General features: G+C 36.2%; 1 protein-coding gene across 1 annotated transcript in view; it reads left to right on the top strand.

Moving 5' to 3' along the window:
* The window catches only part of FBN2 (fibrillin 2), a 175,823-nt gene that overhangs the window by 29,739 nt on the left and 133,529 nt on the right, over positions 1-12,555 (top strand). The window contains exon 6 of the mRNA XM_074811874.1: positions 11,156-11,353. Coding sequence (XP_074667975.1) covers positions 11,156-11,353 — 198 coding nt within the window. The remainder of the gene's footprint in view (positions 1-11,155; positions 11,354-12,555) is intronic.

Raw genomic sequence — 12,555 nt, 5'->3', positions numbered from 1 at the left:
TGAAAATAATTTTATTTTTCTATTTTCTCGTCTTGTGTTTTTTACATGCCCTGATACTTTTCACCATGTCTGTTCTGCTGCCAGCTCCCTGACAAATTTTGTGTTTGAGATTGGATCTTATAAAATGCAGGCAGCTGGCAGATATAGTATTAAGAAGTACTGACTTTTGAGTATCTTTTCCACTTATTTCTGGTGAGGGTGAAATGTGCAGTGTATGTGTCCTTCCTTCTTTGCCATGACTTCATTGTCTTTCCCTGTGTACAGCCTTCCCCCTCATGGAGTGCCCTTCACAAGGCTGGTAGTATACTGCAGTCATCACTCTCTCTTCAGCTGACAGAGAGATGAGAGTCTTCTGTCTTTGCAGATTCCTAGGGAGCAGCTGAAGCCAATGAAAATAGACTTTTTGGGTTCAGTCCTGCACTGCTAAGTCTGGCAGAAATCCCAGAGAAGCTACTGGGAGTTTTGATTAAGAACAGAATTCAGGTTTAGAACCACTGTTTGCATTTAAATATTGATCTATTTAGTAAAAACTAACTAAATACTGTAGCACTGAACTGGTCTATAAGAAATAAAAAGGGAAACTGAAAGACAGAGGCTAGAAGATATTTCTGTTACTCAGCTTGAAACAGTCTAAAAGCTTCATGTAACTGGTGAAAAGCATATTGGACTTCAGAATTAAAGTTTTAATGATTTTGACAGTGAAGTCACGTCAATTATGTATCAAAGAAAATGTTTAATTGTAAACTGTTGTTCAACTTGAATTAAATATGAAGGTTTAAAATTCTTTAAATTTGATCTGCTTTGAATTTTCAACCATATCTGTCTTCATAAGCATTAGTTATGCAATGTCTTTAAAAGCTATAGTTACTCTAACAAGGTTATACAGAAAAGAATATTATCAGGGATATAGTTTGCTGAAGCCAGTCAAGAGCACATTGCATCCAGTCTTGCAGAATACTGGAGTGCTGGTTTATTCCACCTCAGAATAATAGCTTGGTATATGAGAAGTGGCAGTAAATTGTTTCTTTATTGAGATGAGATGAATCCCCTGAATTAGCTTCTGTCCTGTATTTTGAGTGTTAAAAGATACCCAGCTTTGTAGTGTCACAGTGAAAATATTGTATAAGCCAAAGAGGTAAATCTCTAAAGCTCTTTTGTTTTGCTGAACAAAAATCAGAAAATCAGAGATGTGAAGGAGAAACTGTGCTTCTGCTTCTCCACAGAGAGAACTCTAGCAAATAGTAACTGGCTAGGTTTTTACTTAATTGTCAACGCAGAGTATCAGGATAGCACGCTTTTCTTAATTTACACAGGAATTGTTTATGAAATATTTTTCCTCCTCTTTTTGTGAGTATGGATGTATTCTGAAGGCCTTCCTAAAATGGCTACTAAGAAGAATACAGTTAGTGAGGGAGGCTCCATGGCTCTAGTCATTCACTTTTATCTAACTTCAGCAGAGGCTCCATCATACCTTATGGGGCCTAACTTTGTTTTGACTCTGGGTTGTGGCCAGCTGGGGTCTAACATGTGAACATCATATCCTTTTATGTCTTCCTTCTTATTTTTGACTTCACAAAGTAGTACGCAGATTGCCAGAGGGTTGGAAAACTCATTAGGCCACTTCTCCACCTACCAGAAAAGTTTAAGTTACTTTTAGCTGCTTTTAAGTATTGCAGTTATAGAAAACTGTACGTTTGACCTTTAAATTGTTCTGACTGCTCTCACACTCAGCTAACTGAAATGTGTCCTGACATACCATGGTGAGATTAGAGTTTTTGAGAGTAATTTGCTATGGACCTGTTCTGCAAACCCTTCTACATGTGGGAAGTCTTAGCCAGTACAAAACGCCTCACTTTTCATTACTGGGATTGGTTTCTGGCATGAGTAATGGCACTGAACTCCAAAGCGAGGGGGTGGGAGTGGGGTGGGGGAGTTTACACTGTGCTCGTTACACTGTTCCTCAATACTCTTAAAAGTTTATCACATCTGCATACCTGAATCTTTAAACTTCCTCTTTGCTGACAAGGGATTCTGTTCCTTTGAGGTTGAACTGAATAGCAGTGATTTCCTGTAGAGAGGAGCCAAAAACTTATGGAAGATGTAATTGAAGTTTTCATATTATGGTCCATGTTTTCTTTGCAGGCATATAGCAAGCTATTGACTTCTTAATTGTTGGGATATGAAAGAATTAAAGAATATAATGTGCATTTTTCTGGCTCTCCAGAGTCTAAGTTTTAATGAGTAATATCTTTTTCTTTTCATCATATGGGCAAATCTTGTCAATGAAATGTGAATACCAGGTGTTGTGCAGGGTGCAGAGTTTCAACAGAGATAAGGAGAATCCTTTCTGTAGTAGAAAATCAACAGAAAAGCTTTCTGCACTCCCCTGTTCCACCTACAAAGCTTTGTTGGCAGTACAGCATGCACTCCTAATGAGGATTTAAATGGCCTTGGCTTCACTCTAGTCTTCCGATATTTGGTGGACTTAAGTCTTATCCTTGAGTATAAGGTGGAGAGGAAGATCTCTGACTTCCCTTCCATTAAATTTTTGAGGTTTGAGGCTTGGGACTTTGAGGATGGGTATCATTTGTTGTGCTGTAACTCTGAAGGAGCTGAGTTGTGGACCAGAATGTCAATATGCTCGGAATTCCTCTAACTCAAACGAGAAACATAAGAGGAGAGAGCAGTAGGCAGCATGATAGAGTTACTTCACTGCTTTGAATTCTGCAGACATTTCAGCAAAGATGTAACAAGCTGATGTTAGGATAATAGTTATGAACTGCTGACTCTTGCAAAAAAGTATTCTTGTGATCTTTTTATCTCCATGTACACTTTGCATAGGGGTAATTCAGCCTGTAACTTGTAATAACTGATGATTAATATTTAATTGGGTTTCAGCTTGTGTGTTTGCTCATAGAGGTATTTCATTAGAGTCCAATATCCAAAATCGGATGCAAACTTACATAGTACCAGGGCTTATGGAAGTATAAGGAAATATATATATTTGGATGAACCTCCAAACAAACTAAAATTTGAGACCTTGCTGGAACCAAGATTCAGGTGTATTTATTTCCCAGCTTTTATTCTGCACTTGAAACTTTGTAGCAGTCAGTGTATGATACCGCTGTTGCAAATGGCAACAGTTTCTTCCAAGAAATTTGTAGGTGTATGGAAATACTTTGCTTCTGAAAGCAACTAAATCCCATAAATGACAAAAGCAAAGTATTTCCATGTTTCTATCTTTCTCTGATTTTTGTGTGTGTATATTTTTCAAACTGTTTTGTGTCTTAAAATTTTAGAATTATTTTCTTCAGTGTTCAGAGTGATTACAGAAAATTTCATTTTATTTTAGTAATACTGTTGATTATTTGGTACTTCGCCATCCTTTCCGATGTGCTTAGGTGTGTAAGAATTAATTATTTTTAATTTAAAAAAGTTTTAAGATCTGCAGATAATATTATACTAATACTTTATTTGCTTACAACTGACATAATACCAATTACATTAAAATGGGTGTGCAAACCCTGGAATGTTGTTTTTGGAAAAGAGCTGCTTTCCCTGTTCCAGCAAGAGGAAAATGAGAATGTGCTTAGAATGGACATGACAGAGTACTGGTGGAAACTGGGTTTTTGCTAAAAGCTAAAAGCCACATAGACTGCTGCATTAAACATGCTTTTTTTTTCCTCTTTTCATTTAGCTGCCCTCCACTCACTTTTAATTGCAATGTGTATATTAAGTTGCCTAATCAATCACAGGAATTTGTTTGGTGGGAATTATTGCATCACGGGAGCTGGTCAAAAATGGTCATGTGGGACCAGTAGAACAGTAGTAAAAATTCATCCTGAAACTGAAAACTGTCAGCTATATAAAAATGTTCAAGCTTTCCTGAGATATTTAACATAAATGTTCAAAACCTTTTTTAACTAATCTTTTCTTCTTTGCTATTACATATCAGAATAAATTTTATGAAAATCATTGGTTCAGACAATGACTGAAGAATCTGAATGTCTCAGTTTTAAGTTATCCACAATTTAAAATGTCTGAAAGACTTTGCTGTTTATTGTTTATGTTAATCATAAAGTTAATTGTATTAAATAATTAATTAAGGACTTGACGCACAAGTTTCATTTAAAAAAAGAAAGTCAGGGGAAGGAGGCTCAGACTTTAGTATTGAGGCTTTGTTTTATGTGAACTTCTTAGTTTAAATAGCTGTATTGCCCATAGACTATTTTTTCAAAGAGAAATCAATAGCTTTGCCAAGTCCCTTTCATTTTCCAAGAGACTAGCTCTCATTTTCAGCCAACAATCTTTTTTCCATAACTTGTTGGATGTCACCTTTGAAAAAAATGCTTTTTATTTACATCAAGCCTGAATCAGTACAATTCATATAACTTCCTTTTACCTTTGAAACCTCCCTTATGGTGAACCCTCAGTGTTGGCAACTAAACATTACCGCAAAGAGAACAATATTCCAGATTAGGATGATTAAAATATTGAAGGAAAAACAATTTTGGATAATCTTAAATAAAACAAACATATATATCTTTGTAATGTTTAAATATCTTTTTGCATACTGTGACTTATGATCTGCAGATGTTGGAAGTTGAACAAGAAGAATAATAGTTGCATATGCATACATTTCAGATTTGTGGTCTGAACTCAAGTACAACTATGAGTATTACCAACCCTTTCAGAAAGCCCTGCTCTCCCATTTTTTGGAAGCACAAGGTCTGGGCAATGCTGTTGTTTATGTAGAATCAGTAGGAGAATGGGGTATGCCTTGCTCTTCCAATCCTGCTGATATTATGGTAGGAGTCACACATTGTGTGATTTCTCATTGCAGGAAAATGGAGCTCAATTATGCTTTTAATTATTGAAGCATTTAGATTTAGCATTGGAAAGGATAAAATTCAGATACAGGTTCTTTGAAAAATCTCATCAATAATCAAGGAGCAGGTGCTTAACAAGCAGCAAAGATAAGTTTCAGGTTTCTGGAGATCTCTGAATGTTAGTAGAAATTATAGGGAAATTTACCACAGCATCCTGTCAGAAGTGTAATAAAGACACGTGCTTCTCCAGCATGTTTTCTGTTGGAGCATCTTCTAGCAAGGTGAATTTAACTTCAGATCTTTGCCAGTATAGACCTGATCTGTCCACTCTGAAGGTTGCCTGACACGGAGTCCAATCTCTTGGACTTTCACTCACTGTGCTAGTTTTTCTTTTGGAAGGGAATAAAATTCCTGGTAAACCTAACAGCAGGTACTACTTTCCAGCATTCAGGTGCCCTGTATTAAGTTGTTTATCTAATAGTGCTGATGTATAAAACTAATTTTTGGGATATCAGTAATAAGCTGTTTACTACACTTGAGCCTGCAAGTGAGGCAATAGAAGTTGAAATGACTTATTTTCTCATTCATTAATATTTGCTAAATCATACTTATGGGAGAGAGGTTCTATAAAAAGTCCTTATGAAAGGCAAATTTGCTTTGTAAGGAAGTGAACCAGATTTATCAAGTATTAGGTTTTGTTCTTTAATTGACAGGGGTAGGAGAGCATATCTCAGATGTCCTCTTTTACTCAGTCCTCATGTGATTCATACTGATAAACGTACTTAATGTTTTCAGTATTTTATTTTTAGTAATAGAAGTATCAGTATTCCAAATAGCTTATAGTTAAAAATACTTAATTCCAAACACATAGCTTCCTTATTTAGTTATGTTTCTGTGGAATTTTGTTTAAATAAAAATGGTAGAAGAGACTTCACAGTTCCTTCTTGCTAATCTAGCACTCACAGACATGAAATCCAGGATTTGTGATAATATGCTGCTCCAGCACTGCAGTCTATGTCCTTTTAACCTTCCAGAGCTTTCAGATAGGCTTTATGTAGGTGCTGGAGACTGCTGCACCATGAATAGTACTGTTGGGCTTTACACAGAAACAGTATTTTGGTATTGGGAGCCTTCAGTTCAAATTTCAGTCTGCTTTCCCATAAAAAGAAACTGCAAGTTTTCATATTCTACCAGATAACTTGCAGTGGACATTTCAACATATCTAGGTGCCTTTTTACTTTTCTTTTTCTTTGTCTCACTTTTTTTATTTACCTGAGAAGAGGTAAAATTTTCACAGGCAAGAGTAGTTAGTTAACACAGTATGAAACTGTGGAGGCTAAGACTGACAGAATTCAGGTAGAAATATTTCTACCAAAATATTTTAATGTTTTGTCTTGAAGAACAACAAATGGTAGTTGGGATGTTAAACATTGTGTTTCAGGTTTTGAGCTAGTGGGTGTTAGACACCAGGAGGAAACTTAAAGTGACAGATTATCCTATGTCTACATACAGCAGGCTTTTACATCTTCATCTGAATCATCTGGTTTTAGGCAGAGGTACAGGAAGTAAAAATAGATGGATATTGGACCATACCCAACAATAGAATTCTCATGTTTATAATCCTTGTGGTGCTCTGTCAAATAGCCTTTGTGAAATTACAGGTAGAATTAGAATAGACTTACAATTTTAAAAAAGAATGAAAAAGTTCACAAGAACCATGATAGTTGGATAGTCTCATTTGTGAATACCAAATGCACGCTTCTAGGAAAGAATAGAAATGCTGTAGTATAAATTTAGAAGTTCAGTATGCTGTTTTCAGGGAGCTTTTTATGTTGATGCCAATAAAAAAATACTTATTAAATTTAATTGTATTAAAAATTTGGATTGTTGATAAAGGTTGTTATTTTTCAAGTCATGGTGCGTATTGGATATAATTTTCTGAGGTTAAAAAAACGCATAACACGTGCTGAAAATTACTTTCTTTCACCAAAGCAGTTAACCTTTCTATGCAACAAATGATTTATAACGTATGTTCTAATCTGTGTTCTTTCTGGCAAAATTATTCCAGCAGAAATGCTGGGAAGGGAACAAATGAAGAAACACCTAACAATAAGACAAGAAAACCAATATGGAAAAGATGATTTGAGTCATAAACTGTTTTTTTAAGGTCAAATAAACCATTATAATAGTGTAGTCTGACTGACTGTGTAAAACAGACCATAGAATCTCACACAGTAATTTCTGAATTAAATCCACAGCTTCATTTGAAACTACAGAGTATCTTCAGAATGGCATGTAGTTTTAGTATGTTTGCTTCCCATAAGTAAAAATATACTATGTGACTAGGGACCTTTGGGGAACAGATGTACTTTACTATTAGCCCAAGCATGCCTACCTTCACTTCATGTTGTAAAATCTTACATTTTCCTCTCAGGATAGAAGACCAGCAACTACTCAGATTCTTTACCTTTGGACTTCATTTTGGATAAATGGAATGGTTAAAGATTTTTAAGATTGATACATTTGTTATTTGTTAATATTTTAAATTATTAAATTAAATATTTAAAATACAATTTTTAAATGTTAACAGTACTATAAAGCATGTTTCTGAAATCTTAAATTATTCTTTTAACTCTTTGCATAATTTTTCTAGTTTTCCAGCATCCTATTTGGAATGTGGTAGCCATAGCTGTGCAAAGAACCACTCTTGCTGGGTGCAGGTAGCAGGATACTTTCCTGTTGTGATCTGGAAATGGTCTGCTGCTAGGTTTCGGCTTCTGTAGCCCAAGGTTGTATAAGCCACGCATTCTCTTAGGAGCTCAGGATCTGTCGCTTCTATGTCATTATTCTGAAATATCATTCAGCATCTCAGCATTTTGGGTTGAATTTATTTTTATTTGTAAATCTACCTGAAAGTTTAATAATAGTTTCATTTGTTCTTCTGCTGTTTAAGTTGCAGTAGCCAGACTTTCAGATGCCCTCCTGCAGACTTACACTGATGGAAGTTTCTTGGTTATAGAACCTGAACATTATGATTTATGCATTCTCTGTTCATTAAGGCATGAGTAGGCACATACATACAGGTTTTCAGAACATATGTTTCTTACTCAGTAGGATATATTAGCCAATATGTGTATTAGATATCATTCCTGCTTTTATCTAACTCATTCATGTTCTCTTGCACAAACACTCTTTGTTGTCTGGTTATGTTCTCTAATTCTTCTTTCAAACACACCCTCCAAACTGACCTTTTCATTACTAGGGTTGACAGAGTATATACATAATCATCTTATGTCTTGTGGGAAGGTAATTCAACTCAAATACAATTCACAACTCAAGTTTAAGTTCCAAGTTTAATCTTGTCTGATTGAATTCCAAACCTCTTAACGTGGAGGATCTTTGGCCAGAATATTCCTATGGATCACCAACCATTAAATAGAAAAATACATAATTTGTATTTCTACTCATACTGTAATTGCTTCGTGTTATCCAAAGACTGGTCCTATAAAAAAGCGTACCTCAGAGAACAGATGCTATAAAAATACAAAACTGTCCAGCAAAACTACTTATTTTCTGAACAGGAATTGCAAAGTGAGCTGGAATGTCAAGGTCATTGGTCCTGGTGAATGCAAGCATTGGAAATTTGAGAGAGCATTCCTCCATGAAGAACTGAACTCCATTTGAGTGCATGGAGTCAGGAATGCATGACCAGCCATCATGCTTAAGTTCTGCAGAGGAATTGCACACCGAGTATCCCTCCAGGAATAGATCCATGCCTATCTGGGCTGATGGAGAATACAAGTTCAGAAGTAGGACAGAATTTGGTATTTCCATACAGATCTGTGTGGATCCAGAGATCACTACCCTTGCACTAGTGGAAATCTAGCTTTCTTCTGATAGTGATTATATTTTATAATGAGACTCAGTGTTACTAGTGTCTCATACATGGTCATTTCAGGTTTACCCATACCATCCTTTCATCTTTGTCAGCTTCCTGTTTTTGAAAATCTCATTCATGAGGAGTCTAAAATCAATCTTAATTTTCAGGAAAGGCTAAATCTTTATTGTTCTGACTGCAGTCATCACTTGGGCAAAAATTCTGCAATGTGCAGGTTACAGTCAAACAGTCAGCTGTCAATACATAGAGTAGACCACAAACTTTCCCCGAATCTGCCTATTATTTGTACTTCAGTCATTAATGAGAAAACTAAATTAGTGAACTCTTTTTAATCATTTGTATTACTATCATATTAGTGGTGTATATAACTCAGTTGAATTAGAATGGAAGTCTGCTCACTGAGCAGTAGTAAAAGCTTTTTCCATGCATATGAACCTCATTACTTTTGCTGTGTGACATAGAAGATGCTTTTACAGATAATATTAGGCAATAAATTATAGTACAGCTATTTGCTAAAGAGTGCAATACTGTTTTCCAAGAATGGAATAGTGATGTCATTGAATTCAATAGCGAAATTCCCATTGGTTTTCACTGGAGCCAGGATTTAATTCCATTTCTTTCAGTTCTTAAATTCTGAGCAGTTCTGTTTTTCTTCTGATAGCAGGCTGACCACTGCTGATAATTTGCAAGTTAAATGCAGTCTATCATGTATTCCCCACAGTCTTTGTAACACCTGAGTAAACTTTATATGAAAGAAGCGTACAGTCATAATCTGTGATGGAGTCTTTTGCTTACCCTTACCCCTTAACTAAAATCCAGACAAGATTACAGTCAGTTACTGGAATTTAAATCTTTGATGGTTGAAGTCTGTGTTTCAAATACTTGTCGTTCTTATGTGAGGCTATAGCTTGATGACATCACTGTCTTCTGCTATCAGTCATCTGTATTTTATGTTAAAAATTCATCTCTCTGATTTGGCAAAGGCCTTGGATGTGATTAAACTGAGACCATTGTAAAGCTGCCTGTCTTGTATGTTGGATGAGAGATTACTGAAACCTTCTTCTAATGGACAGGATTTTCTTTTTATAATGTATGTATTTTACTAAAAGTACTGTCTTTGTAGCTTGATGGATACAGGGGTAGCTCAAAGGTATAGCTCTGAAGGTTATTTTCTAGTGAAAATCAAGAAAGATTAAATTTCACAGACCTTACCAAGTATTTAAGATCTTTTCATCTTCTTTTGTTGTTACACATTTTTGTTATGGATACTTTATGTGTTTGCTTAAATTTAAGTAAAGTGAAGATCTCAGTTGAAATTTAGCTGTCAATGTGTATAGAAAACTGTGTGCAAAAGTCTTTCCCAGATTGATACTTGAATGAACCTTACCAAAGATAGGGAGCAGAACATTTATTTCTGTTTGAGCTAGCTTTTACTTTAAGAGACTTGTGTCTTAGTGCAAAAAAAGCTTAATATGAAGTCTCACTGGGAAGACCATTTTCTCCCTTTCCAAACACGTCAAAGCTCACTGTTATGCCTTCTTTCATGTGACTCAGTCTGAGTGGAAGCTTCGCATTTTCTTCTTTTTTATTTTTTTTTCCCCTCCCTCTTAAAGTTCCCATAAGGAGATGAAATCTGGCTTAGAGCAACCATCTGTTTCTCATTTGTTCCTAGAGAATTCCAGTTAATTGTTGTTCCTGGTTTGTATTGCCTCATAAGGTCAAAAAATAGTTCTTTTAATATGGGTTGAACCTTAATGAGTTACCTATTTACAGGAATTTGACTAGGAGTATATTTTCATACAGCTTGTAGGCTATATTGTGTACTCAATATAGCTTGAATAGGTTGTATTATCTCATGTTATTCCTCTGAAAGAAGTGATGGTTTACCAATTAGTCCTCTGTAGGTAGCACTATTTTGCACTAAACATTCCACCAGGAGTGTTGATTCTGTGACGGTCACTGTCATGGACCTTGATCAATCTGGAGTGAACAAATGTGTGGCTGATGTGGTCTGTAGTTCCCTCCTGTGAACCATGGTGAAGTAACTGAGGAACAAGAAAACCGGTTCCCAGTCCTTGTTTGCTGAATCTGATCTGCTCATTTGATTGATTGCTTGTTTGTTTGTAGAACTCTTTCACTTACTGTGGATTTTACTGGATAGATTGTCAATACACAGAGTGGTTTTGGGTCCAGCTGCCTTTCATTACTTGAATCTATCAAAATAAATTGTAAGAGAAGATAACCTTGTGAAAATAATTACTTTCCATGGAAGGTGTCATGCTACTTCTGTGAGCAATAACATAACTTAAATTTCCAGGTGCTCTTGGAATTTTCTTAATATAGGTATCTACTAAATTAAAAATTCATTCCTTCTGTAGTTACTAAGTACACTGTCTTGTATAATACAATGATCCTTCCTTTCTTCCAGATTACAGAACAGGTCCATGTTTCACACAAGTTAACAACCAGATGTGTCAGGGCCAGCTAACTGGAATTGTTTGCACAAAAACCCTCTGTTGTGCAACCATTGGGCGTGCATGGGGTCACCCCTGTGAAATGTGCCCTGCTCAGCCTCAGCCGTGCCGTCGTGGTTTCATCCCTAATATTCGCACTGGAGCATGTCAAGGTAAGCCTTCTGATTTAAATTGTGCTTGACTGTTGTGTTGCTGATACGCATCTTGAAAACCTTGCATCTACTTAAAACAAAATCACTGTTTTCCTTGTGTGTGTTGTGCGTCTTTTGATAAAATATGGATATGCTTTGCTGCTTCCAGATTTTAGCTAGTGTACATACAGAACTAAACTCAAGGGCCTGGAAAAAATGAACGCCGATCAAGGATCCATAAATACAGGGCATGAAAGGGTCAGAATATCTGTTGAGCACAGCCATCAGATACTGTAGTAGAGCACCAATCAAGCAACTCGCTTATGTTGCTCTAGCCCTTAACTAATATATACTTCGTTCATTCTACTGAAAAATTCACTATTTCTTATTACTGAGTTGGTTTCTTTCTGAAGTGGCTGGGAGTTATTATACAGACTTTTTTTTTTTTTTTTAATCCCATCATTTAGATAAAGCACATGGCGAACCTTCTGGATGCTCTGTTTCAGTTGTTTGTACAGGGCTAGAAACATGTATGAGTAAGGAAGGATTGCAGTCTTCTATGTTTAGATTCATAAAATGTATGAGAAAAGGGAAAGACTTTTTGCCTTATTCAATATCTCTCCATGATGTTAAGAAACTTTCTGCTTCTCCTTTCTATACTGCAATCCACCTATCCTGAAAGATAGATGTCTGTTCTGCTGATTGGCTAAATTTCAGAACAAGGTGCATAACGATTGCAGTAACAGAGGATACTAGAACTCATGAAGGAGTATGTACTACTTGCCTGTTACAGGCTGGTGCACATGGTCAGTTTGCAGGCTGTGTTGTCTTAGAACCCTCCCAAGAAGCAATAGAAACCAAGTAGGTGCTGCAGTCAGACCCTATACTGCTATCTGCCCCTTCAAGGAATAAGATTCAGAGTCTGAGGTACAACAGTCTGTTGTTGTGTTGATGAGTGTGCACACTCTACCTTGTTTGAGCAAGAGGGCATCTAGTGCCAGACTGTTTTGTAGTGTCATCTTGGAGGTGGCTTGCTGTTGTGTGTTGACCAACATCTGATGCTGTTCACCAGACATCCAGGTTGGATGAGGGTATCTCTGATGATAATGTTAGCCTTAATGTTGCTATCTGGAATAAACCAGTTACAGATTTCAGCCATTGACCCTCACTCATTTCTTCCCAAGTAAGTATTTCTCACTTCACCTGATTGTTATGCCCAGTTA

The sequence above is a fragment of the Strix aluco genome, chromosome Z (assembly GCF_031877795.1).
Source record: "Strix aluco isolate bStrAlu1 chromosome Z, bStrAlu1.hap1, whole genome shotgun sequence".
In the NCBI taxonomy this organism is placed as follows: Eukaryota; Metazoa; Chordata; class Aves; order Strigiformes; family Strigidae; genus Strix; species Strix aluco.
The sequence above is the reverse complement of the archived record's forward strand: the minus strand, read 5'-3'. Positions and strand labels throughout refer to the sequence as shown.